At 41.2% G+C, this 27,215-nt stretch overlaps 2 protein-coding genes across 3 annotated transcripts; both read left to right on the plus strand.

The window, feature by feature from the left end:
• The first annotated feature begins 289 nt into the window (after positions 1 to 289).
• eprs1 (glutamyl-prolyl-tRNA synthetase 1) lies at positions 290 to 20,645 on the plus strand. Of its 2 annotated transcripts, XM_055044938.1 has the most exons (34): positions 290 to 441; positions 1,516 to 1,600; positions 2,025 to 2,124; positions 2,204 to 2,360; positions 2,575 to 2,711; positions 3,260 to 3,354; positions 3,445 to 3,571; positions 3,687 to 3,879; positions 3,962 to 4,133; positions 4,405 to 4,638; positions 4,735 to 4,819; positions 5,572 to 5,631; positions 8,645 to 8,755; positions 8,893 to 9,029; positions 9,116 to 9,436; positions 9,523 to 9,640; positions 10,584 to 10,763; positions 10,850 to 11,035; positions 11,293 to 11,523; positions 12,167 to 12,409; positions 13,290 to 13,520; positions 13,596 to 13,867; positions 15,171 to 15,222; positions 15,327 to 15,536; positions 15,711 to 15,783; positions 16,811 to 16,890; positions 17,009 to 17,110; positions 17,201 to 17,356; positions 17,912 to 18,109; positions 18,310 to 18,483; positions 18,643 to 18,803; positions 18,981 to 19,059; positions 19,661 to 19,725; positions 19,827 to 20,645. In XM_055044938.1, the coding sequence occupies exons 1-34, from the start codon at positions 399 to 401 to the stop codon at positions 19,975 to 19,977; spliced, it is 5,019 nt and encodes a 1,672-aa protein (XP_054900913.1). In that variant the 5' UTR covers positions 290 to 398; the 3' UTR covers positions 19,978 to 20,645. The 2 variants fall into 2 exon arrangements, with proteins under 2 accessions (XP_054900913.1, XP_054900914.1); XM_055044939.1 differs by lacking the exon at positions 11,293 to 11,523.
• Positions 20,646 to 21,277: 632 nt separating this feature from the next.
• glo1 (glyoxalase 1) lies at positions 21,278 to 25,868 on the plus strand. The gene is made up of 6 exons (XM_055045031.1): positions 21,278 to 21,411; positions 23,626 to 23,708; positions 23,930 to 24,070; positions 25,016 to 25,083; positions 25,253 to 25,342; positions 25,475 to 25,868. The coding sequence occupies exons 1-6, from the start codon at positions 21,343 to 21,345 to the stop codon at positions 25,564 to 25,566; spliced, it is 543 nt and encodes a 180-aa protein (XP_054901006.1). The 5' UTR covers positions 21,278 to 21,342; the 3' UTR covers positions 25,567 to 25,868.
• The last annotated feature ends 1,347 nt before the right edge of the window (positions 25,869 to 27,215 follow it).

A 27,215-nucleotide genomic window follows, 5' to 3' on the forward strand; every position in this document is an offset into this window, starting at 1 on the left:
AAGTATACCTGCAATGATTCCACCACGCACTGTCTGAGAGATCTGAATATAAGTACATAATACATTTTTCAGATACTTAGCTGTTATCAGTTTTGAAAGGTATTTGCCATTTTTCTATCGCTTACCTGCAACAAATTGTGAAAGAGCTCAAGCAGAAACTATTGCAAGGGGAGTCAGACTCACCGGAGGCACGTATGTCTCTCCCAGTACAGCAGGGGGCAGTGTTGCCTCCACATGCACCTTGTTGTTCGTCCCAGAATAACTCTCACTCTCTTTTTCCGGTTGGTAGCGGCTGGTGTGGCGTGTGGAGAGAGGCTCCTGGGTGTCTTTTGACTTCTCTGGTTTCTATTCATCACTGTGAAGACTACACGGGCTGCGCGTAGGAAGAATCCGTCAGTATGGCGTTAAACCTGACCATTAACAGCACCAACCCGCCTCTCGGTGAGTTCCGCCTGCGGTCGGTTTGTCATCCCAGCTTCAGTTAGTCCGTGAACCTGCACGCGCCCCGGCTGACAGCTCAGCAGCTAGCAAAACAAAACACCACTCTGATTTTTATCCGTATTCATATTCCTGTTATGTTTACTTTTGGAGCGACATGAAAGTGCTTTAGTTGTACAATATAAAATAAAAGATAAACCCGCAAAAAGTTTCCGTCTATATCATAAAAAAAGTGTTTAAATTGGTAGTAAGTGATGTTATATCCTGTTCTTGCGGTTCCGCCACGGCTGTTCACTTGTAGTCGTGGCGCTCCAAGAAGCCACAGATGTAGCCGGTTCCTGTGATTTTCCCCGGTCCTAAATAGTAACGTTACACATTATATACTCACTGTCATTGTAGCTCCACATGCCATTTTGTCATTTACTGTAATCAGCTCTTTGAACTTGAAAGTAGCAGGTCAGTCAGCACAGATTTCACTGGGACACTCCGAGTGTCGGATGTCACTCTGAGCTTTGAAGTGACTGTGAAGTCATAGTTATTGTATATGCAACGATATCCTGTTATGGTAATTTGTCATCTTGATTCTACTTAATAATATTACAATTCCAGTGATTGTTAATCCAGTGTTGGACTTGGATAATCCAATGTAGTGACTGTCAAAGCCAGTAGGTCAAACAGCGCCCTCTTTTGTACCACAGAGGGAATACAGCAGGCTGATGTAAGCATACTGAAACGTGTGACATAAAACGGTCTGTGTATGTTTGTTGTTTCATATTGTTTCGTCTTAGTTGATTCCAGCTCTGTTTCTGGGAACTGGAGAATTTTTTTTTGATATGCAGGGATGACAGCAAAACATATTTGGGCTATTGGTAGCACTAGGTCTTTCAGCAAGAAGCGTTCTAGATTTGAATCCCGACCTAAGGTTCTCCTTATGAATGCGTGGATTATTTTCATTGTATCTATGTTTTCAAAAGATTAGCTTGTTCTTTGTCATTTTGTAGACGGTCTGAAGAGCCGCGAGTTCTCTTAATTTGCAGAGAGAAAATAATAATAATAATAAAATTGCTGGTTCTTCAGGAGCGCTTTTGACTGTAGAGCATGTGAAGAACATTGTGCAGGTGTCTGTGGAGGAAGGAAGCAGCAACAGCCTTCACATCTCAGAGTAAGTGACATGTTTGATCTGTTTTACGATTGTTCTTCCTGGAAACTTGGTGACAAACACATATTTCTACCCAAGTGGTAAAGTTTAAACTGACAGGTATAATTTTAAAGCACTCTTATCCGAACAGGCACGATTTGACAGAACAGCTAATGAAGATTAAATTTTTGGACATTTATTTTTTCACCAATGCACTACTTAGGTTTTCAGAGTGATTACAACCGACTCCAGAACCATCTTGTTTGACAAGCCTGTTTTATTTCTTCTCTTTATTTCGACTTCAAATTCAGGTCGACTCACACAAGAAATTATTGAAATAAGTCATTTTAAAAATATATACATTCTCTGTCATTTGTTCCTTTAAAAAAGCAAAAAACAAGATTGTATTTTTAAGCCTTAAAATCACTATGTTTCTTTTTTTCACCAGTTCAGTCCGGTTCAGCGACGCCAACTCCATCAGCCGATACCTGGCCCGGGTTGCTCCCGCCCTCGGCCTCTACGGAGCCAACATGATGGAACATACTGAGGTTGGTACATTCTGACTGGGTGGAGGTGTTTCACACTCACTCTGAATTGACGACCGTTCAATGTGATCGGTGACTTCAGGTTGACCATTGGCTGGAATTCAGCGCTCGCCGGCTGTGCGATCAGCCTGATGTGACGCTGGCACTGGGCGACCTGGACAAGGCCCTGTCTTTGCGGACCTTCCTGGTTGGACACACCCTCACCCTGGCTGATCTGTCTGTGTGGGCCGCCCTGAAAGGTAGCTGACATACAACCTCCATGGAAACTGAATCAGTTGAAAACTTTAAGAGCGTTATCCATGACAGGCAAGATGGTAATTGTTCACAACTTTCCCACAGAAACCCGATTTGAGAAATTGGGTTTATATCTTTTCAAGCTCTGATATATATATATATTTCTCTGATATACATGTATACTACAGTACTTAGGTTGTGAATTTCTTTTCTCCATAGATCACAGCAGTTGGCCAAATCAGAGCAAAGCTTTCCCTCACGTCAGCCGCTGGTTCTTCTTCCTGAACTTGCAGGTTCCCTTCTCTTCTGTGGGCAGCAAGTACGCCAGCAAGAAACCTGTACAGAACAACTCCAATGTAAGACTTTTTTAAAATTTCCTTTATTTAACCAGATAAACCCCGTTGAGATTTAGATGTCATTTTTAAGACTTAATTCTGTTCTCTCTTGACCATGAATTGGTTATGTGTTCAGGTTGTACCCTTGCACACATTGTAAAAACACATAATCTCACCAAGTATTTTTGTCTTAGTACAGTTGAAATAAGACAAAACTAATTTATAAGTAACCTTTTAAGGTGATATAGGAGCTTGTTTTAAGTAAACAATTCCTTAAAAAGTAGTAGTTCCACAACAAGATGTTTTCACTTTTAGAATGGGAAAAATATCTTGTTATAAATGAAATAGTTTGCCAGTGGATCTTAAAAAAGATTCTGCAACTTGCTGGAAAGTTACTTGTGAGTTAGTTCTGTTTTATTCAAAGATATTTTTACTAGAAACCAGACTAAAAATTCTTGGTAAAATTTTGTGTTTTTTGCAGTGCATAAACTGCAAAAATCACAAACCAGGATGATGTCATTTTTAGCACTGTCTGACTGGTTCTAATGGTTCTAATTAACATGTTCCAGTCAGGTGAGAAGAAGCAGGATGTTGGGAAGTTTGTGGATTTGCCTGGAGCTGAGATGGGGAAGGTGGTAGTTCGATTCCCTCCTGAGGCCAGCGGGTAGGGCTGCACTTTTAATCCGCTCTGTTCTGATGCAGGTGATTAGCATGTCTCCTGACTCAAACTGCCTTGGTGTCTCTCTGCGAGCAGGTACCTGCACATCGGCCACGCCAAAGCAGCCCTGCTGAACCAGCACTACCAGGTGACGTTTAAAGGCAAGCTCATCATGCGCTTTGACGACACCAACCCGGAGAAGGAGAAGGAGGACTTTGAGAAGGTCCAGTATTGTCAGAATGTGAAATGATTGAGAATTAGTGACATTGTTTCTAATAGGTATGTACAATACGTGGCATAGCAAAACAGAGAATTTACCTCTGTGTGCTTCACCTCAGGTTATCCTGGAAGACGTCGCCATGCTCCAGATCCATCCAGACCAATTCACCTACACCAGTGACCATTTTCCTGTCATTATGCGGCTGGCGGAGAAGCTTCTCGCCGAGGGCAAAGCCTACATCGACGACACCCCTCCTGAGCAGATGAAGCAGGAGAGGGAGCAGCGCACCGAGTCCCGATGCAGAAACAACAGTAAGGCCTCCGGAGCTACACTGGGGTTGTTTCAAATCAAAAAGCTTGCAAACTAACCTGCATGTTGATCTTCAACTCGCAGCTGTGGAGCAGAACATGAAGATGTGGGCCGAGATGAAAGCCGGGACTGAGTACGGTCAGAGCTGCTGCATGAGAGCCAAGATTGACATGAGCTCCAACAACGGCTGCTTGAGAGACCCCACCCTGTACCGCTGCAAGAACGCCCCCCACCCGCGCACCGGAACGGCCTACAAGTAGGAGTCTTTCATTTGAATGTGAGAAGAGGTTTGACCTCTACTCACACTGCTTTTGGCAGTGTGAGAAGCACAAAGCCACTGCCAAGAGCAACAAACAAAACCCAGAAATTTCAGGCTTGTTAGTTTTTTTTTGTTTATTTCTAGCTGGCATAAAATAGGTCTTAAAAAGTCTTGCTGAAACCTCCAGATACTCCGCTCGTATTGCATCTTTAAGTATTTGTTTCAACATACTCATCAAGTAGTCACTTCCATTTCCCTTTTCTTCCAGAGTCTATCCGACGTACGACTTTGCCTGCCCCATTGTGGACAGTCTGGAGGGGGTCACTCATGCTCTCAGGACCACCGAGTACCACGACCGTGATGAGCAGTTCTACTGGATTATTGAAGCTCTGGGCATCAGGAAGCCCTACATCTGGGAGTACGCCAGGCTCAACCTCAACAACACAGTGCTGTCCAAACGGAAACTCACCTGGTTTGTCAACCAGGGATATGTGGATGGGTGGTAAGCTTATTCTGGTTAATATATCAGGACCTGTGTGCTGTTTTCCCCCTCTATATCTTTAGTTGTTTCTGACCTTTGCGTCATCTTGTTTTCCAGGGACGATCCTCGCTTCCCTACTGTCAGAGGAGTGTTGAGGAGAGGAATGACTGTGGACGGTCTGAAGCAGTTCATAGCAGCCCAGGTGTGTCCCAGCTGTTGCTAAAGGGAGAGACTGCTTCATCATAGCACCAGATCATAAGACATTACTGATGCGTTTCTAAAAGTATTGCTCTTGGTTTAATAGTCACCAGTTTGTAACTGGTTTAGAACTACAGATACCAATTTTATCCTATAGCAGGTTATCTTTCTTAACAATCATATTTAGGGGTCCACTGATTAACCCTTACTTTTAGAAACGCTGTGGTTGGCCGATATTTACATGTAAAACCAATCTTATCCACTGATCTTATCTACTTCTGCAAACCTGTCAGCCAGAATACAAATGACAGAAAATATCTTTAAAAAACTAGATTTTATTTTAATGCTTCCTTCTATGAGTTAACTTGAATTCAAAGTGGAAATAAATACAAGCTGTAAAACATGATTGAGGTGGGTTAGCATCACTCTGAACTACGGAAATCCAGCGGAGTGCATTGGTGGGGGAAAAAAAAATCTAAATATTCAAAAAGCAAAATCAGAAAGTTTGATTAGTCAATAAAATCTTTCTATTCTATTAATGGCATTAGGTTTTGCTTTCCTAATGCATGAGCGGTCATTAATTATTTATAGAGGAAGTGCGGTAATCCAACGTTGCTGTGTGAGAGAGAAAAAACTGAGGCATTTTGAAAACCAGCTGTTGTGTCTTATGTCAAAGATTAGAGGGAAATATTACTCACTTCACCTTTATAGAAATTGACTAATCAAAATGTTTTTCCTCATCTTTTGTCCTCTCAGGGTGGATCCAGGTCAGTGGTGAACATGGAGTGGGACAAGATCTGGTCCTTCAATAAGAAGGTAATTCTATTCATATTTATGTTCAGCTTTTCTACATCAAACAAATGCTGAAAATAGGCTCCCATAATTACACTAACAAAGTTATTTGTCAGTCATTATTATGATCATGGATCAATGTTTTACATGGACTGTATGCTGCTCACTGTGGTTGCAGTCTGTCAGTCCTTCAGTTTGCCATTGGCTGGAATATTTGAGTAAAACTTATTACTGATATGATGAAACCTAAATGTTTTAGCTAAGTAAAATTTCAATTGTTCTTTTTTGAACTTGGCAACCTTTTTTGCATTATGATGAAGCAAACTGATGTTAAAAGTTCAACTGAAACTACCACACAGCCTGTTTGCAGATCACTTCTTGGCCTGTGTGTAAGGTGAAAATCTTTATTTTTAGGAGACAAACCTTCTGTCAGGTTTGTTCACATACCATGAACATAACCGGTTCTGACAGCCTCCTTACCATAAAACATTAGGGGTGATTTACTCTCCATAAATCACCCCTAATGTTTGACAACCAGCATGGCTTCTAGCTGCTTCGCTGTGCTTTTTCTGTTTCATGCTTTCAGCTACCTACATGTCTTTTTCCCCTGACTGCTCTTCAGCCTCTTCTTTTATGTACAGTATCACCTGCATCATTTCACTTCACATATCATTTTCATCACATATTATTAACCATGTTGCTTCCCTTTGTTAGCACTTGCAGCATAATCTTAAAACCGGTTAGAACAAAAGGACACTGTGCCTTTAAAAATTTTCGACTGATAAATTTTAAACTCAATTGCGTAAAAATTCTGAACGCACACCGCAAACCTGAAGCTCTACTTCTTGTTGTGTAAAGATGGCGGTTATATTCCAGCACAGATTGCATAAAATAAACGCATACACCCGGCTAAACGCATCGTGCCTGGTCCACATGCTCCACCTCTACACTCTCCAGTTGGTTGATGCTTAAAAAAAAAAAGGTTTCAAAATGCAAAACACACCTTCAGAAATCTGCTTTTCTGTGGGGACTCTTCAAATTTTCACATCAGTTCCATCCATGTTATTTATTAAAGTGCTAATTTGCTGCAAACTGCATCTTAAAAGACTTTACAGGAACAGCAGATCCAATGCAAATCACGTCATACAATATAATTCAGTCATTTCAGATTCAGGTCCATTAAAGTTGAGCACAATGCAATTAAAACCTGGGAAAACTCAGCCAACTTCATTTAATCACTGACACTGCAGGAATCCCTCATCTTAACCAAGCGCATGGCAACGGTGGGAGGGAATGCTCTGTCTTTTGTTGTTGTTTTTTTTTTGTTTTTTTGTCCCAATGTGTAAATTTTAGAGAGTTGTGTGGTAAATATGAGATGACTGTGATAACGTTTGAACTGTGGGGATTCCTGTTATCATTCAGCACCAGTCCGCCGCCTCTCGCTGGTGTGTTTTTTGGAGTTGTTCATCTGTTTCTCTGGGATTTTTGTTGCTCAGCTGGTATTATTTCACTCTTCACCTCAGCCGCTTTCTCTCTTTTAGTTTCTACCATACTCTGGCTGCTCTGCTTGGGTTTTTTTTTTTTTTTCGAATTATTTTACTTTGACAATTTGCTGAGAAAAAATGAAAAGCTTTGTCAACATCATAGCGTGTTTTCTTTTTTTTTTCTTTCTTTTGTCTTCATGATGTTTGAAGAGGAGTAAAAGGCACAAATTCCAGAAAACAAAAACGGGAACCTGCAAAACCACGTGACAAGTTCATTATGTGCCAATGTGTCTGCCTCTTTTCCTTTCTCTGTTCCTCCCTCTTTGTACCTGACATTCAACAAACATCTCACTCTTCTGTTTCCAAGCTGCCCGTTAGCTGTCTGAAGGTACTCCTCCACCACGTCCTCCTCTTCCTCCTCTTCTTCCTCAGTCTGACCCACCCTGCTTCTGTCATGCGCTGCATTCCTTCACCAACCAAACCAACGCTTAGGAGCACTGACGAGCAAAACTTTAGATTCATGTCATGAGCTCCTCCTAGAGATTAATAGTAACAATTATTTACAGGTTTATTGTTTGTCTCAGTTAAACTAAATGGCCTCCCAAACTATTCATCCCTTTGTCGTTCTCCCCATCCATTGTTCATCTTTCACCCTTTGTTCTCAGCTGTTTGGAAACAACCTTTTTGCATATTTACCATGCAGCAATGCACATTTTACTAAATGATTTTGTTGGATAATGTAAAGGAAACATTCATTAATAGCCTGTTCGAAGCTTGTACTTTCTGAAAACAGTCAGGATGTTGGATTGATTTCTCTGCTTTGGTTGACCCTGACCTGTGGGGAGGGAAAAAAAAAAGCTAACACACTACACCCTAGTGGTCCTAAATTATGTTGACTATGAACCTCTTCAGTGTGAAAGTTGTTACTGACTGAAGATTTCAAGATAGCCATCTTTGCTCTGACAACAGAGTTACAAAGAAGGCTGAGTAGAGCGAAGGGCTTAGAAATGCTAACTGCACCATTTGCTAACAGATCTAATTGCTAACTGTGCTAATTGCTAATACAAGATTCTAAGGGCAATTAACTTTAAAATGATGTTTTCCTTACTTAAAAGTTTGAGTAAAGGATTGCTTTAGCTATAATAAACTATTTTTACCATTTCTTAAATGGAAACCAAAATTGGCTAAAATTGGTCTTAAACACCAGAGATGAAGAATCAGTTGCTATACTCTGATTGCTGCTTCTGTAGCGTCTTTTTCATTAAGATCACTTCTGCCACATTGATCCAGCAAGATTGTCGGCTGTTTGTGTAAATTTAAGCTGGCTGATCAACTCATAAAATCAGGTTTTTTTTATTTTTCTGTTTAGTTGCTCACACTCTGCATTTGTTTCTTTCTGAGCTGGACAGACTTTCCTTTGGGTTTATTTTACAAATAAACTAAGTTCCACTATTTGCTTCTTTGCCCTTTTTGTTTCTCAGATTTTTTTTTCTGTCGGTATGTTCATGTTGCTCTTACTGACTGTGGATCTCTTCTCTGTGTTGCCATGTCAGGTTATTGACCCAGTAGCTCCCAGGTACACAGCTCTGTCCAGCTCCTATGTGGTTCCGGTTTCAGTCCCAGAGGCAACAGAGGAGATGAAGGAGGTGGCCAAGCATCCCAAGGTTAGTAGGTTTATTGTCCAGGATTACCTTTTTGGACGTGACTTTGGCCACTTACTTTCAGTTCAGTTCTTGACTATTTAAGGCGTTCACTGACTTATAGCAAACCTCACAGAGCTCAATATTAACCCTGCCTTCAGAATGAAGAGATCGGCTTGAAGGAAGTTTGGTTCGGACCTCGCGTTCTGATCGAAGGAGCTGACGCCGAGACTTTGACAGAAGGAGAGACGGTCACTTTCATCAACTGGGGCAACCTCGTCATCACGAAGATCAACAAGTACGTAAGGCTGGTTCACATTAACCCTGCGTATCCATGCACGAAAACCGCGTGTCCTTGTCCTCACCTCCTCTCCCGTCACTCAGAGCATCGAATGGTAAAGTGGCGTCCATGGAGGCTCGCCTGGACCTGGACAACAAGGACTACAAGAAGACAACAAAGATCACCTGGCTGGCTGAAACCAGCAGCGCTCCTGTGCTGCCCGTCATCTGCGTCAACTACCAGCCTCTCATCACTAAGGCCGTCATCACCAAAGACGACGACTTCAAAGAGTACATCAACAAAAACAGCAAGCTGGAGGAGAAGATGCTGGGAGATCCGTGTCTGAAGAGCCTGAAGAAAGGAGACATCATCCAGCTCCAAAGACGGGGCTTCTACATCTGCGACCAGCCGTACGAGCCAGTCAGGTGAAAGATGGTTACTGTGTCACTTTGCCACCCTGCTACAACATCCCGCTGTTATTTTGGGGAGATAACTATGTTTCTGTATAAAGTCCCAACAGCTGCAAGGAGAGTCCCTGTATTCTCTTCTACATCCCTGATGGACACACCAAGGAGATGCCGACAGCAGGGTCAAAGGACAAAAGCAAGAGCCAGGCCTCCAGCAACACAGTAAGTGTTTTAGGAGAACACTCTTCAGCTTCTCATTTAAACCTCAAGATTTAAATGAGAACTTCATTTAAAACATCGCAAGTTCCTGCTGATGTTTTTTGGCGAAGAAAAAAACATCAGGCACTAGCAGGAACTTTGTAAAACTGGACTAACCAGTTCTTCCAAGGCTGGACAAGCAGGAAACCTATAGACGTCATTCACATATTTTTGCTGTCTCTGAGTAAACGTGAAATGAAACTGTAGAAAAGAACAAACAGCTTTTATTGTATCTCAGAGAGGAAATTCAGGTGTAATGTCACCAACGGATATAGAAAAGTTCACACAAGTAGTTCTTGGTGTTTGAAGAAATTATAAAAAAAAAAAAAAACAAGATTACTCTAACAACGATAATGGTATACTGTACAAGATTCTAACAAGAAATACTGTGCAGTTCTTAGAAATAGACATATTGGACATGTACTAAATGTACTAATATATCAAACATTTAGCAAAAGGTGAGAAAGTTCTCACTTTTTGTTTTTCTGCACATCTTCAGAGAAACCTATGTGAAACAACAGCGGAAATGTTATTTTAAAATGAGTAAGTAGTGAAGCAGAAAGTTGTGCATGAATAATTATAGATAAAATGCAGTTTATAAGCAAATGATGTGTATTCCTTTCCCAAGCAATCGTTCAGATCGGTCAGTGATGAAAACGTAGCCTCACTGCCACTGGCGACACTCAGAGGAACCTCTGAATCTATTAATGTGTCAGAAAACTGAATAAAAAAAAATTTGTTCATTCATCAATCTTTTTGAGTTCCGGAAAATACGTAATTTCTATGTTAGGCTTTTTTTTTTTTAAACACGTCATTTGACCAATTTGTGCAAAAAACAAAATCTCATCATTTCTCGGAAAAAAAAGTATGGTGAATTAATTTTCTGTTTTCTGTCTTTGTTTCTTAGCCTGCTAAGGTTGCCAAAGCTCCATCCAGCTCTGTCTCTGCTCCTTCCCCGACTCCCGCCTCAGCAGCTGACCTTTTCTCAAGCGTCGTAGCTCAATGTGAAGCTGTCCGCAACCTAAAGGCTGCCAAAGCCTCCAAGGAGGAAGTGGATAAGGCTGTCCAGCAGCTCCTCTCTATGAAGGTATTCCTGCTTTGCCTGAAAGAACTGGAAGTGATGGAGTCAGATAAAATGGCTACGTCTCAACTTTTTAACCAACTCTGATGCAGGCTCAGTTTAAACAGCAGACAGGTGTAGACTACAAGCCAGGGATGGCTCCGCCCACCTCCGCTCCAGCCACACCAGCTGCATCTGTCCCAACAGCGCCGGCGTCAGAGGCCACCTCCTGTCCATACACCCGTGTTTCCCAGCAGGGAGAGCTGGTGAGGAAACTGAAAGCAGAGAAAGCACCGAAGGTACAAAACATTAATTATTAATCCACGATAATCTGTTTGTCTGTCCCCGCTCACACCACCGATCATTTATGCCACCCAGACGGATTTGTTCCACGTTTTCCTCATTGCATGTTCAGCCGTCAAGTCACTGGTTTCATCTTTTTCGGCTCGTTCCTCATTTCGCTTCCGCCGCCGTTCATCTCTCTGTCGTGTTTGCATGAGAGTGAAGTTGAGTCGTGAACAGCCATAACTCTAAATCCCATTATCGATGGTACCAGGACCAGATTGATGCTGCAGTGAAGCAGCTCCTGGCTCTCAAGGCGGAGTTCAAAGCGATAACTGGTCAGGATTACAAACCGGGAACGGCCGCGCCGACTCCCTCTGTCACCACCACTGTGACCTCTTCTTCGTCCTCTTCATCATCCTCCTCTTCTTCTACTGGCCTATATGAGCGTGTCGCACTTCAGGGGGAGGTTGTGAGGAAACTGAAGTCTGAAAAAGCCCCCAAGGTATTCAGAGAGACTGTACTGAAATTTGTATCAAAATAACCTGGATAAAGCATGCTTCAGAGACATTTCCATAGGAACAAAAACAAACATAACTGGCGTCCAACAATTTTTTTTTGTTGGACAGCAGAATATTCATGCTGTCAGAAGTTGATTCTATAACTTCTCAGATGGGATTAGAGCATAAATGTCTATTATTGTAGTTTCTCATGAGAATCATCTTTGTTTTATGTATGTTCAGGTTTTTGCTTCATCTCAATAAAATCCCAGTCCCAGTGGATACAAATGTGTAGCAACATCCGTAGAATGTGTTGAATTCATTATGGAAATGCAAGTTGTGACTCGAGGCAGTTAAAGCTGCCATTTACTAGCTGATAATATGCCCTTGCTTGCTAGCTTTTTGCATCGAAGTGCAAATTTATGACCAGTTAGCTGGATGACATATGTAAATGACTTCCTATGCACCTGTGTGCCTGTTGATAAAGTGCCTTATCACAATATTTGGTATGAATAGGTTATAGAAACTCAATTGAGATGGATAGCAGCTCAGTGGGGATCAGCTTCCAAGTAATATCCCTGAACCAGACGCTCAGTCTGAGACGGACTAATATGTGGAACTGAAGTTTGCTCATTGACGTTGCTGCAGGACAAGATTGATGCAGCAGTGAAGCAGCTGCTCACCCTGAAAGAAGAGTACAAACGGGCCACAGGGCAGGACTATAAGCCAGGAGCAGGCTCCACCCCCAGCCCTGCCCCCGGCCCCGCCCAGAAGACCGCTGCCCCGACCCAGAACAGCATCAGCCCCGCTGCGGCTGGCGCCGGCCTCTATGGGAAGGTTGCTGAACAAGGAGAGCTGGTCAGGAAGCTGAAGGCTGAAAAAGCACCTAAAGTAAGATTCACCTTATTTTAATCAACGCAGACAGTAACGCGTGAACTGCTGTACGTTTTGTGACGTAAGAGCCACAAACGCAAATCAGTGAAGATTTTATTTGATTAGCAATGACCAAGACAAAGTGATGGGGAATTAAAAGGAAAGGAAAATGATGCACGTTTTTTAAAATGTTGAAAAATAAATATATAAAGTTCTGGCATGTATTTTTTTTTTCTTTTCTTTTGTTAGTTCCAAATTATTTTATTTGGAACTAATGATCAATTAAGACCACTAATCAATTAATCAGATAAAAAACTTGACACTTTCTGCAGAATTCTCATGCAAGTCTATCAGAATATTAGAAATGCATTAAAAGATACAAATAAAATAAAAATTATATTGCATAAAGTACAATAAAAGCATTTAATCGGCGTACGCTTAATCATTCGTAGCAACGAATTCATCTGCAGCTAAAAGAATATTGAAAATCTCTGCCTTTTCTGCTTGACTTAACATTAATCCAGTGAAGAGCCATCTGTATATTTTTTGGATTATCCAATGAATTGGATAACAAAAGGTACTTAGTAGGTGCCTTTTTTTTCTTTTTACAGAATATGAAGCATTTATTAAATAATTTTTGAGTCCATCTGGTTGATGCAGATTTAAATTTTCTTCCTGTCAGGCGACAAATACGACCCACAAAATGAAAACCTTCTCATAAAAATATTAGAAACAACACAAAGCATTCATCTTTTAGTGATGTACAGTATACAAATGAAAGTTTCTTGTAATTGTGGTCTTGTAATTTTTTGGGCCTGAGAGAAATGTCAAGTTGACCTTGACCCAAGTTGCTAGAAGTTTGGACAGTGTTTGTGGTAAGCCTGTAATGTTTCGTCAGGATCAGGTGGATGCTGCTGTGAAGCAGCTGCTTGCGCTGAAGGCAGAGTACAAGCAGCAGACTGGACAGGAGTATAAGCCGGGCTTACAGGCCCCGGCCAGCCCGGCTCAGACTCAGGCCGGTACTGCCTCCACCCAGTCCAGTGCGCCACCGCAGGCTCAGGAACTCTACACACAGGTGGCCCAGCAGGGGGAGCTGGTGAGGAAACTGAAGACGGAGAAGGCTTCTAAGGTAAGACAGCCACCGGTTGTTGTCACAGCCAAATTAAAGGAAATGAGAAAATGTAACGCTGCTGCCACGTTTTAGGAGCAGGTGGATGAAGCCGTGAAGACGCTACTGGACCTGAAGGCGAAGTACAAGTCTCTGACCGGACAGGACTACAAACCGGTGGCTGCTGCTGGAGTCGGTGGAGGAGAGGACAAGAACCGCAAGGAGAGGGAGAACAAGTCGGAGAAACAGGGAGGAGGAGGCGGAGGAGGAGGGAAGAAGGGAAAAGGAGACAGGGGAGGTCAAGGAAAGGAGTCGTCAGGAGGCGGAGGGACTGGAGGAGAGGGCCAAGGCCCCAAGAAACAGACACGGTGAGGGGCCAAACGACGACGGGAGGAAGGCGAAGCTGTAGCAGCCGTCTTTATCTGAAACACATTGGAGATAAACCTGAACTTCACACTGGAAAGCTTTGGTCTGAGTTTAGCTTCATTTTGGTTTAAATATGTTACTTTTTAGAAAAACGAGGAACAAATGTTCTTTTTACTTTTCATATCTACTGGTGCTGCTGTTTTCAACAGAAATCATTGTGGTTTATTGAAATGGACATGCGCTAGACGTCGGCACACACTGCTGGTCCAAAGCTGCTTGTTCTTCTGGCTGTCTGTAATTATGCGGCGGTGCAGTTGGAAGGTCTCGGCCAATAAAAAGCCTGAATGCTGAGTCACTTTGTCAATCCTGAGCGTGGTGTTGGTATGAATGGAGTCTGATGGGTTTAGAGCATTGCTGTAGAGCTGGTATGTTGAAACGATGACACAGGACGGATCTTTTGAGAAAAGCACACGCCGCTGTGAGTCAGCCACTCCGGAGGGATTTTCTGTCAGTGGTGAGTCAGAACGGTTTCAACCTGAACCTGCATCGTCCTTGCTTGCTGTCTGCTGTCAGCCTCCAGATTACAGGCTTTGTTGCCTTCCTGCGCTACTAATTCTGGATTGTTTCTGTGCAGACGCACCGATCAGATTTCAATTTCCAATCTTTTTTTAAGTTCCAACTTGCAGTCGGGTCCAATTTCTCCTAAAGAACCACGATGGTCAGTAGCAGGCAAAGCTCCATTTATCCAGATTACTTACCATAATTTGACATTATTTATATCACAAGCAGAGGCAACGTCACACTGTGTGTCACAGTGGGTTTCATTATTATTGAAATACAGAATTATTACAGAGGTGATATTTTAGATTAGTGTTACCATGCTATTTCTAATAATTCGGTTCCTACAGAACTTTGCAGTTTTTGTGATTTAAAAAATTCAAAATCACAGATTTTATTTTCAAGAAATCTAGCATAAAATTTAATGAACAAATGAGTATGGTGTAGGGTGGTAACGGTATTAGGATGTAAAAATTGTTTTTGAGATGTGACAAGTAAAAAAAACAAAACAATTTGTTCCTCAAAAACTACAAAAAAAAATGACAGACTGGATTTATTTTGTCATTTTGCTGTGGATGATTAACTTGCTTTGAGTGACATTGTTTTCTGGACTAAAAAGTGCATCATGAGGTTGCTTAATGTGATTCACGTGAAACAGTGTGTGTGTTTAACCCAGTAATCACAGCCTTTAACAAATAAACTATTCCCGTGTATAATTTTTCAAAAGCTTTTTTTTTTTCCTCTCAGGTTGGGTTTGGAAGCCAAGAAAGAGGAAAACCTTGCAGATTGGTACTCTCAGGTGAGTCATTCTTACTCCACATTACTCTCAATCTGCTTGAATAAAAGTCCAAAATATCCTAAATGTATGTCTTTTTTTATTTTTTATTTTGGCTTCCCTTTCAGGTCATCACCAAGGCAGAGATGATCGAGTATTACGACGTGAGCGGCTGCTACGTGCTGCGGCCGTGGGCCTACTCCATCTGGGAGGCAATTAAAGACTTCTTTGACAGGGAAATTAAGAAGTTGGGCGTAGAGAACTGCTACTTCCCCATGTTCGTCTCCCAAGCTGCCTTGGAGAAGGAAAAGTCTCACATTGCAGATTTTGCTCCTGAGGTAAGTCAACATGCCAGGGGAACGGAAATCAGAGGTACAACCAGTATTCTTACTTGAAACAGACTCTGTGAAGATGATTGGTAAATGTAACGTGGATTAGGATTGTGGTATTGTCCCTTTAGTGCAGTTATGACGCTTGATGTGCCTATGATCACTGTGGTTGGTTGTTGTCAGGTTGCCTGGGTAACCCGGTCAGGAAAAACCGAGCTGGCTGAGCCCATCGCTGTCAGACCCACCAGTGAGACAGGTTTGTCCGACCACCTTCTATTTGACTTGTTCCAGATTTTGACATTTACATTTTATTATGGTAAATTAAATAAGAATTGTAGATGCAACTTAAGTAAAAAAGAAAAACAGAAATGCAGAATATAAACACAAGTATGAGACAGAGAGATGAACTGGAATAGGTGTTGCGTGAGGTGGAACTATAGCTCAACATTTCAATAGATTGAGCCAATGAATCTTGGTAATAAGATACAAATCAAGTGGCGTTTCTAAAAGATTTATTTTTGTTCGTTTCACACAAACATTCTAAGTTATATCCTGTCATTGATTGTTTGTTGTATTTTTTCCCCCTGTTATTCAAGTGTTTGAAAAATATTTGTCCTTAAAGGGGCAGTTTTATTTTGCCCTTTAAATCATGTTATAACGTCGTTTCCATTCAAAAACCTACCTGGAGTTTTGCATTGATTCTTACTGGCATGTCTGAAAAATCGGTTAATCTCCATGGCAACCATTCAGCTGTGCAAAACGCCGGAATGGCTCCGCCTTTGAGCCGCAGCTCGTCCTCGGAGCCGAAGTTTCCAGGTTTTCGAGCTTCCGCCTCACAAAGCAGCAGTCTCCCTCTCAGCTCCTTCAGACTAGCCAGCAGTAATTAGCAACACCTGGTGGAACTGCGCATCTGCTGATGTAGCAAGGAAGTAGCTCATTATAGGAGCTACTTCCTATAATAAGCTCAACGTTCTCAGTGAAACGTTTGTAAAAGCTTTGTTAAAGGATTAATAGAGGAGTCATATTGTGTTGACTTCCTGAAGGCGGAGCTTCAGAAAAAGCAGGAGCTCCTGAAAGAAACAGGGGCTCAATTTCAAGGCATTAAATCACAACGTCAAATTTCTGCATATATTGCATTTATGCCCCTTTAATTAGGTTTTTTTTTTCCTGATTTTGCAAATATCTTCAGCTTTCTACAATGCTGATTCTGAATAAGCCCCATGTTTTCAATGAACCCGCTGCTGTGTTGATGCTGGATTTATGTTTCCTTTTTGTCACATCAGTGATGTATCCTGCTTATGCTAAATGGGTCCAGTCCCACAGGGATCTGCCGATCAAACTCAACCAGTGGTGTAACGTTGTGGTTCGTAAATAAAATTCTCCCTCCTCCCATTCCCTTTCTTTACATAAAAATTACAAGTTGATTAGTGCCGTTTTTTTGTTGTTGTTTTTTAACTCTTCATTATGTCTCATGATGTCAGAGGTGGGAGTTCAAACACCCGCAGCCCTTCCTCAGGACACGAGAGTTCCTGTGGCAGGAAGGACACACGGCGTTTGCCACAAAGGAGGAGGCAGCTGAGGAGGTGCCACACCTGCACACCTCCTTATCCACTCCATCCTGTAGCGATTGGTTGATTGATTGTTTGTTCTTTTCTTTGGTTGTTCTTGTATAGGTTATGCAGATCCTGGATCTGTACGCCAGGGTGTATGAGGAGCTGATGGCCATCCCAGTGGTGAAGGGGAGGAAGACCGAGAAGGAGAAGTTTGCCGGAGGAGATTACACCACCACAGTGGAGGCGTTCATCTCCGCCAGCCACCGAGCCATTCAGGTCGTGATGATATTAATAATACTCTTATTTGATTGCCACCTTTCAAAACTGCTCTTTACATTGCAGAAAAAACTCCAAATTCATGACATACACAGCGTAAATACAAATGTAATCAAACATCAGAAAACACAGTGGGGTGTGTGTCTGACCCTTTCATTCCTTCTCAAGAATAAAAATGTAAAATTATTTATAGAAATATAAAATGACACATTTCCCAGGAAACGTCAGATTATAAATGCATGACATTTTTGGTTTCGTGACAGCAGAATAAGCTTCATGGAACCCCAGGACTAGATCATACTGATAAATACGTGATGAGACGGACAGAAATAAGCAGTACAAGGACAACATTTTAAGCTGTTTATTCCCTCAGTTGCCTTGGGGAATGTCTCTGGGAAATAAATAATGATGGGAATAGACTGCTGACAGGGACGCAGTGGGGAATATTGGGAGTGGATAATGTGTTTCCCAGACACACGGCTCATTCTAGAAACCATTTCTACTCCCCATGGTGAATCGTGAAGTATTTATCAATATTTTTTCTGATCTCCACAGGGTGCTACATCCCACCATCTGGGTCAGAACTTCTCCAAGATGTTTGAGATTGCGTTCGAGGACCCCAAGAAGCCGGGCGAGAAGCAGCTGGCCTTCCAGAACTCCTGGGGCATCACAACCAGGACCATCGGAGTGCTCACCATGGTTCACGGGGACAACATGGGACTCGTCCTTCCACCCAGGGTGGCCTGCCTGCAGGTAGGCTCACACGGATACAAGACAAACCCAAGACATCTACATATTTGGCAACCGTTCAGACAAAAAAAGAAAAAAATCTGAATTGACTTGAAAATCGCCATCAGCGCACCCCTTCGCTCACATAGACGCAAAATGCCCTCCAGACATGAACTTTTTTAGACTCCTAAAATCAAATTTGCTAAATGTTCTCCTGTTTTCAGGTTGTCATCATTCCGTGTGGGATCACTGCGTCCCTGTCGGAGCAGGATAAGGAAGCCCTGTTGGCTCAGTGCTCCAAATACCTGAGCAGGCTGCTGGACGCCGGTATCAGGGTGAAGAGTGACACGCGAGACAACTACTCTCCAGGATGGAAGTTCAACCACTGGGAGCTAAAGGTCTTTCTTCCTTCCTTCTGTGTAGATTAAAAAATAACCCCACAGAATCAAGTATACATTCTGGAAAGTGTAAATGATCGAGTCGTTGAATATGAACCACTTCTAACTGCGTTCTGCTGCTGTTTAATTGTTTTATTTCTTCCTGTTTGTTTCATGTAGGGAGTCCCCATCCGAATGGAAGTGGGGCCCAAAGACATGCAGCAGAAGCAGTGTGTCGCCGTGAGGAGAGACACGGGCGCAAAGGTGACGATCCCTGAAGCAGAGGTGGAGAAAAGACTGCTGGGCATGTTGGAGGACATCCAGAACAACCTGTTTAAGAAGTAAGCAGCAGGGTGTGGATCACCATCGTCCAGCTTTCACCTGAACATGGCGGCACAGTGTTGTATTGTTAATCTGGGCTCTGGGCTCACAAATGAATAACTGCCTGCTGGGAGTGAAATATTTCAACAGTAGAAGATGATTAATAGTCATAAAAATGTCTTTAATGTGACTGTCAGAGCTTCAGACGACTTGAAGTCTAACATGGTGGCTGTAGACACGATGGAGGCGTTCCAGAAAGAGTTGGACCAGGGCAAGGTGAGTTCGTTCCACAGGTTCTGCCTTAGCTCCACGGCTTTTAGGCTAAATGAGTTCTTAGGCTTTTTCTAAGAAGGCTGTGTATTCTCAGATATTACTTCCTGTCTATCCATCTATTCCATTCATTGGTTCTTCCATTCACCATCCTTCCATTTGTCTTTCCATTTATCCACTCCTTTTTTTTCTTCCCTTCCCAGCCTAGCCTTACTTTTTCAGGTTACAAAATCAAGCATTTTAAAATCCCTTGAAAATGCTTGAATTTCCACATGTAATAAAGTGTGATCTGATGCTTGATTAAACGCCTTGATTTGGAAACGTTATTTACAGTTGAAACCAGATATTTTCATACACCTAATAAAAATGTCTCTTTTTTTACTGTGATGTTAAATCAGACTAAACTTTATTTGTTTTCTAGATCAGTTAGAATGACAAAAATTTCCATTCGCTAATGCTAAATGCCAAAGGACATTTCTTTTAGATTTATATTTTTTTGTAACCTCCAAGATGATTTATTATTGGAATAGACTCTGATTCTTTGATAACAGAAATTTTCACAACAGAGCAAACAATCAGGGATGCATCTGTTTTTTTTTTTTCATAGATTGTTCAGATTCCTTTCTGTGGAGGAATCGAGTGTGAGGACTGGATCAAGAAGATCACTGCCAAGTATGGCCAACATATTTAAAACATTCTGTGTGTGTATATAAAGAACTGACTCGATTTCTGCTGGATCATTTACTGATTATTGTGATTTATTTTCTCAACAGAGACCAGGACCTGGAGCCCGGAGCTCCGTCAATGGGAGCTAAAAGCCTGTGCATCCCCTTCTCTCCCATTAAAACCCTTCAGCCAGGTCAGATGTGCGTCAGCGGCAAGGAGCCTGCACAGTTCTACACTTTGTTCGGACGCAGCTACTAAACGTCTGCAACTTCAAACTGGCTTCCTGCTACAAAAAGGGCTGCCCCACATTCTCTAACATGTCTAACCTAAGTGAGGAGGCTGACTTAAGAATTACAAATTTAAAATATGTATGTTTATTTTATTATTTTTGTTCTACATGTTGTGAGATGATCGAAGGGAAATTAGGAATCCAGGAATTGATTTGTATTAGAATTTGGTTATAATCCTTTAAAGTAAAGCAGTCCTGGTCACAGCCCAGGTTTTCTAACAGGCAGAATTGTGTGCTCTCTCTGAGGTACTTTCTAGAATAAAACTGTAATCAGTGGTCATAACTTCTCTGTCTATTTGGTTTGGAGTTTTCAAAATCTGGACAACACTAAAAACGGCAAGTAGCAATGACATGTTACTCCCTGCTTCTATCAGAGGAAAAGGCTGCCAACTCTCACTCACAGATGAACTGTCTCAGGAACCTGGTGAGTATTCACACTTGAAGTGGGTGTGTAATTCTCACAGGTGTGTCAGCTTTTCTTTGTCCAGTTCCATCATGTCTCATTGTGATCTGAAGCCTACAGAATGTGTAGCTATGGTGAAATAGCGATATGGTGTAAAGTCAATGAAGTCGCTGCCTACCACTTTTATCCCACATATCTTTGCAGTCTGTACAATAAACCAATTTCCACTGCAAACTGGCCTGTGCTGTTTGAGTTGGGGTTCCTCTTAATGGGACCTGTATTAGAAAACCAAAACAGATTAAATAGCTAATTATAATAATCCAAGATTTTGAAATGATAAACTTGTACAAAATGGCGTTAGATTGGGAAACAGAAGAGTCCCGAAGCTCGGAAAATACAACATCTAAATGAATGTAAATATTTGTGCTATGTATTGAGTTGCACTGATGGTGTTTGATGTGAACAATGCTCTATGGTTCCGTAACCAGGGCTGTACAAAAAACAAAGCTACTAGGTGTGCACTTAAAGTAACTTCTCTATGACTTATTGGATATGAAAAAGTGCATTTTGAATGCCTTGTTTGTATTAGCCTACCTTCAGTTTTAGACAATATGAAAACAAATAGTCTGTCTATACAAGGCAAACACTCCACCCTGATTAAGAATGCTGTATCTATCAATCAATGTCTTTAAGTCGTTGATATTAAAGTCTGTTTTTTACAGAGATTTTTAAAAAAAAATTCACAACCTTTTTCAAATTCAGTTAAGCATACATATATTTTAGAAGAAAAGTGTAATTAGGCGTTTAAAAATTCGCATGGTTACTGCGTCTTTTATTTTAAAAAGCCTGTACCGGAAGTTCTCGTACAAACTTCCAGTTGGTAAGCTCCGCTGTCACTGTCGCTCTCGGCTGCACTGAGTTGGTTGTAAAAATGGGCGACACCGGTTTGTCGAACGAGGCAGCGGCCGCAGCTTGTAAAGATGGAGACCCTTTAACTAAGGTAAGCAGCCGGCTGGCGCGGTGTGCATGAGAATGAGCCAAAAACAGTATTTGACTGAGTAACGGCCAAACCCAACAGGCTGAACACTTCCTGACAGGCTAATCTGCTGTTCGCGCTGCTCCCATTATCGGACTGATGTTCTTTTATGACTTTTCAAGGCGGGTAATTCTCGGAGATTAAATTGAGTTTAGTTTATTTGAATATGAGTGGCAAAGCTTCCACTATCCGCTGTAAATCATCACGTTTCTAACCGTGAAAGCTCTTAGCAGAGGCTGCTGTCGGCTAACTTGAAGCTGAATTTTCGCTTGGCGAAACCGCAACAGTTTGGAAGTCTTGACATCTGTGGTCGCGTGCGCGTCAGGAGAGAAACGCAGCACGAGAGAGTTATCCGAGCAGCGCCACGGCACGGTGAACGGTCCTAGACTGGTTTTAGTGAGCCTGCTGTCCTGCTGGAGAGAGCAGACATGAAACAGACGAGAGTGGACTTGACTGTGCGCAAGAACAAGCCTGTACTCGCCGAATCACTGGCTTGGAGGCGGCAGTTTCTTTACCCTGTCACTTTAATGCTTTGAAGTTGAATATTTAAAATATCTTCAAAACCATTGAGTAGCAGTCGCACAATTTTGAGGTGTCACTTATTTTCAAAACGAAGCTTTCCCTTCAGCCTTGCTCGTTCTATTGCAAACTTTTGACCAGTCTGAATAAAATGCAGCCGTAAATAGTTACTTCACCTTTTAAAAGTATTTCATTTTTTGGCAATGCAGCCATAAACATGAGCTTATTTTGTTGCCATTTGATATGATTGGTCCACCCACAGTGGTACATAATTATGAAGAAGAGTGCAACATTTTGAAATGGTTTTGCAAAGAAAAATCTGAAAAGTGTGATGGGTAAGTATTTTGCGGTGCATCTCCAACAACGTTGTTCATGTACTTCATTAATATAATGTGTGGATGACCTTTCTGACTTCTTGCCAGCCATCCCTAAGAGAATTTAGGCCTGTACTTTGACTGGACCATTTAAACAAATGAGATTTTCAAACACTGGAATATTGCTTTACAACCAGGTGGCTGAAAACAAATTCAAGTCACACTTGCAAAGGGGAAAAAGAAAAATCCTTTAACCTTTGTGTTTGGTCTATTGCTGAAAATAAAAAAAATAAACAAATAAGGACTTTTATTTGTAACATGAGAACATGTAGAGAAGTCCTATGGCTGGCAAAGCATTGTGCAGTCGGCCATAGTTTCAAATATTTTATTTTATTTTTCCACCATGAACGGTCGACTGTGGAACAGGAAAGAGGTGAACGTTGCTCACTGCAGCGATAAAGGCCATCTGTGAAACACAGATGTGGACAGTAGAGGTTTTCAGGGTCCAAAGGAGAAGGTGTGCATGTGTAATAAGATTATATTTAATGTAATTAAATATAATCTCTGGCTCATGTGTGTCTGAAGCATGCTAATTTATTCAGAGAACTTTGATCTGCAGTACAAGCAGCTTTCATGTGGTGGTATTATCTGTTGATGACCAGAAGGTGGCGGTAGTCACTTGACCACTTACCACCATCCAAACCAAAATTTGGACATAAATTGTTACCCTGAAGGCAGTCAGTGCCTGAAAAAGCAACATATTATCTAATATTATCTTTGGATCTTAAAAACCATTTAATCGTATAAAATAAATCCCAGTTCTGGGAATTCCGAATTGACTCGAAATGCTCAAAAATAAAACATTTATTTTTTCTTTTAAGAAAAAGCCAGGCAGCTAAACTTAACCTAATCCAGGTAATTTAAGTTGCATAATTTTATGCACAAACCCTACTAATATAAACTGATGGACTTTGATACAGTATGGGGCCTCGGGTAATTGTTTTACACAAATGTTTTATTTATTTACGTTGTCTTTTTCTTTTGTCCGTCACAAAATTTAAACAGAATCTCTAGACCATTTGAATTAAAAACTGTTTTTGAATCGAATCACTAGTCACTGAAATATTCACATCTCTATGTTTTATTCAAATTGACGTCCAGTGATTATAGCAGACATTAAAAAAAGCCAATAAATGTAAAAATCGAATGTTAGCCAAATGGTGCAGTGTTGACACTCCTTGTATTTGCCACTTCAAAAGCACAAATGGTGCATTTTATTGCTGTTTGTAGTTGTTGCAGTGATGTTTCTGTGTTTAAAGTTGTGTTGTTTTGTGTCTGTGGTCAGGACTTTATGATGCAGCAAACTATGTTAAGGGTGAAGGATCCGACTAAATCCCTGGATTTCTACACCAGGATCCTAGGCATGACGTGAGTTTGAGTTTGTGAGCTCCTGAATTTGACCGTTACAGAAAAAGAATGAAAAAATCTACCTGGCAAAGAGAAAATGGATGATCCTCACTGAACTTTGCTAAAAGCTTAGTTGTTGTTGTTTTGTTTTTGTTTTTTTTTACAGTTTTTGGTTTATGAACTGTGACTACCAGACATGAAGCTCTGTGAAAAGTTTCCCTCTGGTGTGCCGTATGTTGCAGGCTACTGCAGAAGTTTGACTTTCCCTCCATGCGTTTCACACTCTTCTTCCTGGGCTACGAGGACAAGAAGGAGATTCCTGCCGACGTGAAGGAAAGGACAGCCTGGACTTTTTCGAGGAGAGCCACCATCGAGCTGACACAGTAAGGAAGGACGCTGTGCAGGTGACGCCTGTCAGCAGCCAACAACACTGGCTCCTGGTTCACTGCCATCTAATATGTGACTCTTATTATATTGTATTTATCTCGCAAATGATTATTAATTTGGCACCAATGACTCGACTATTCTTGACCGCACACATGCAGACCAGGTTTATCATGGTTTTGGGTTTTTCATTATGGTTTAGTTTAATTTCAATGTAACGTTTTGTTTGTCTAATTCAGTGGTTTTAGATTTTTTCATACTTTGGATAATTTCTAAATGCAGAAAGTGTCATATTGTGATTGTGTATATTTGATTGGGTAATGAAAACTCAGCAGAAGATTCTTTTTGACCAACCAACCGACTGGTGTTTTCTCACAGCTTTTGCTGTCACCATTTTGTGGATTAATGTAAATAGAGTGCCGTAAGTTGCCGACAACTAAATACAGAAACTAAGAATATGATATTTATAATTTAAGTGTATTTTAGTTGGTTTTTAGAAGTGTGTGAAATGGTTGTAGTTAATTATACAATTTTCCTCGTTAATTATCATTTTTATGGATTTCAGTGAACAAAAATGTTTCTCAATTCCAGTTTTCGTTAGTTTTTGTTAACTATAATGACCTTGGTGTCAGCTGTCTCATGACACAACAAAAGGGAATCGACTAATTTTTCAGACCCTTGTTGAGATAGATTGCATCAGTTTCACATCCACATCTGTATATTTGAACATTGCAAATTTGTAAAAAATACTAATTTTGAGAATCAGGTATTATTTTTCTTTCACTCTTGTTAATTCTAAGTTAATTTAGTCTTATTTCATGTGTACTAATATATTTGTACTAGAAACTAGAGCAGAAATACTTGATAGTTGGTTTACTTGCAGTGTATCCTCTCTCTCTTGTCTTCCCTCATGGACTTGTCCTCTTGTGTCTCTTGTGTCTCAGTAACTGGGGTTCAGAGTCTGATGACAGCCAGTCTTATCACAATGGAAACTCTGACCCACGTGGATTTGGTAAATTTGTTTCCTGTTCTTACAATAAGCATAATATTAATTAAATATATGCACTCCTGCCTTTTCATTAAGGCAGCGACATTTCTATCAGTTATTAGCTAAGATTTACATACATTTCTAACTTCACTGTGCATTAGAAATGAATGGTCTCTCTTTGAATTGCTTATAGGGCACATTGGTATCGCAGTTCCTGATGTTTATGCGGCTTGTAAGATGTTTGAGGAGCAAGGAGTAACATTTGTCAAGAAGCCAGATGACGGTAAGATGGATTGGGAGTAAAAAAAATCTGTAGTCTTCATGGACCTACAGTAAATATTTAAAGCTTTCATTAATTTTTTATGAGATGCAGATTTTTGAAGTCAACTCCCTGCTCCCCACGTTTCTCCCTCAGGTAAAATGAAAGGCTTGGCCTTCGTCCAGGATCCTGACGGATACTGGATTGAGATCTTGAGTCCTAACAACATGGTGTCCATCACCTCCTAAAGCCCAACCGCATCCCTCCAGCTGCGTTGCATAAGGCCTGGCCTGCTGTGGCTTCACTAGGAGAGCAAAACGCCATTAAGTAAAAGGTGGAAAAGCTGTGAGCCAGTGGGAACATTTGCTCTTTGTCAATAAGAATAAGGGTAACCCAGCAAGATCTGGGATGATAATGGACATTTGACATGCAGACACAACTTTCTGCAACAAATATTTCTCTACTTTGTATAGCTGCTTTTGTTTGTCATCGTCATCATCATGTGAAACAGTTGATTTACTGTGAAATAAATTTGAAGCCACAGCTTAAACCGTGGATTTCTACAATTATTTCTGAGCTTTAGAAGCCAAAAGGTAATGTGTGTGCGTGTGTCCTAGTCTTTGGTCAAACTAAAATGACTTTTTTGTTAAGCTTCAACATGTTGAGAAATAACTTGTAGCTCATTCTCAACAGCATTCAAGAAAGAATCCAAATATTTGTGTGGCACTTTTCCTTTCAGGATTTAGTTAGAAAGAGATCTGGGATTTCAGTCAAGATGATACAGGTCACCTCCATGCCACTAGAGGGTGCTCTTAGCCAAGTTGTGGCTCAGTAAACTGTGATCAGCCAAAGTTTGTTGCAGGTTTTCTATTTAAAGCCTGTAGGAATATCTGCAGTGTATATATAATTCCCAAATGGTTTAAGAGCTCTGGATAATGTTAAGAACATTTTGCAGAAGGAATCCTGATAACTGTATGAAATGCTCCAGGCCCCGTTTCCTTTTCTTGAGATCTCTTGTCTCACGAGAGCCTAGCCAGTTAAAATTAAAACTGTTGGCGTTCACAAGGGCCAAAGTTGTTCTAGTCAGCAGTTCACAGCTCATCTGCATTCTGAGCATAAGTGACTCAGTACTGCTAACTCAGCTGCAGGCCAGATTACTAAGTGGGTTTGGAACTGCAGGATTATGCAGTTCTTGACATTGTTAAGTCAAGCAAACAGTGAAGCGGAAAAAAAGTGGAAGTAATTCCAATGGAACCATTGAAAGATGAAGTGAGAATAATTGCTCACCTTGTTACGAAAGTAATGTTCTGATCCTAGTTTATGTCAATGTTCTCACAGAGGAACCGTATAACTAAACCAGGTTAGCTTTATTGGCGAAGTTGGAGCAAAACTGCATAGAAATGGAGAACTCTGACTGCTATCTGTGTGATTATCAGAGAGAACGCCTGAGGGCAGAAATGCTCTGCCTGGAGGTAAACGTTTGAACAGACTGGATCTGTGGGGCCTGCCGAGATGTTAGCCGCATTTTTCCTGATCCTGGACGTGTACAGATCCCACAAGCAGGGAAGGTCAGCAATGCTGACCTTTTCTGACCAACATATCTCCTACAACATTTGGAATTGTCGTCGGAAATATGTTAGGTTAGGAATGCATGTATTACCATTATTATTATTATTGCCACACAGGATGCACCTATTGCTGTACGCTCAGTTTGTGACTAATTTGTGGCTTGCTTCAGTTGATACTGACGTCTCTGACATGAACTTCATGTCAAGTGAAATATCGCTGCACAGAAAAACTAAACTAAAGCTTTAATACTTATTTATGCAACTGTTTGTAAAATATTCCCTGATGCGTGACAGAATCTGAGAATTTAATTTCTGAGACTGAACATTGC

The sequence above is a fragment of the Poeciliopsis prolifica genome, unplaced genomic scaffold, assembly GCF_027474105.1.
Source record: "Poeciliopsis prolifica strain line A6 unplaced genomic scaffold, Auburn_PproV2 SCAFFOLD021, whole genome shotgun sequence".
NCBI lineage: Eukaryota > Metazoa > Chordata > Actinopteri > Cyprinodontiformes > Poeciliidae > Poeciliopsis > Poeciliopsis prolifica.

What these genes read in the sequence shown, in the direction of transcription:
- eprs1 (XM_055044938.1), top strand. Translation starts at nt 399, where the DNA reads ATGGCGTTAAACCTGACCATTAACAGCACCAACCCGCCTCTCG. An exon ending in TGTGTGGGCCGCCCTGAAAG is followed by an intron (nt 2,361 to 2,574) that starts GTAGCTGACATA and finishes TTTTCTCCATAG; the next exon opens with ATCACAGCAGTTGGCCAAAT. An exon ending in GCCAGGCCTCCAGCAACACA is followed by an intron (nt 9,641 to 10,583) that starts GTAAGTGTTTTA and finishes TTTGTTTCTTAG; the next exon opens with CCTGCTAAGGTTGCCAAAGC.
- glo1 (XM_055045031.1), top strand. Translation starts at nt 21,343, where the DNA reads ATGGGCGACACCGGTTTGTCGAACGAGGCAGCGGCCGCAGCTTGTAAA. An exon ending in GCCACCATCGAGCTGACACA is followed by an intron (nt 24,071 to 25,015) that starts GTAAGGAAGGAC and finishes CTTGTGTCTCAG; the next exon opens with TAACTGGGGTTCAGAGTCTG. An exon ending in TGTCAAGAAGCCAGATGACG is followed by an intron (nt 25,343 to 25,474) that starts GTAAGATGGATT and finishes TTTCTCCCTCAG; the next exon opens with GTAAAATGAAAGGCTTGGCC.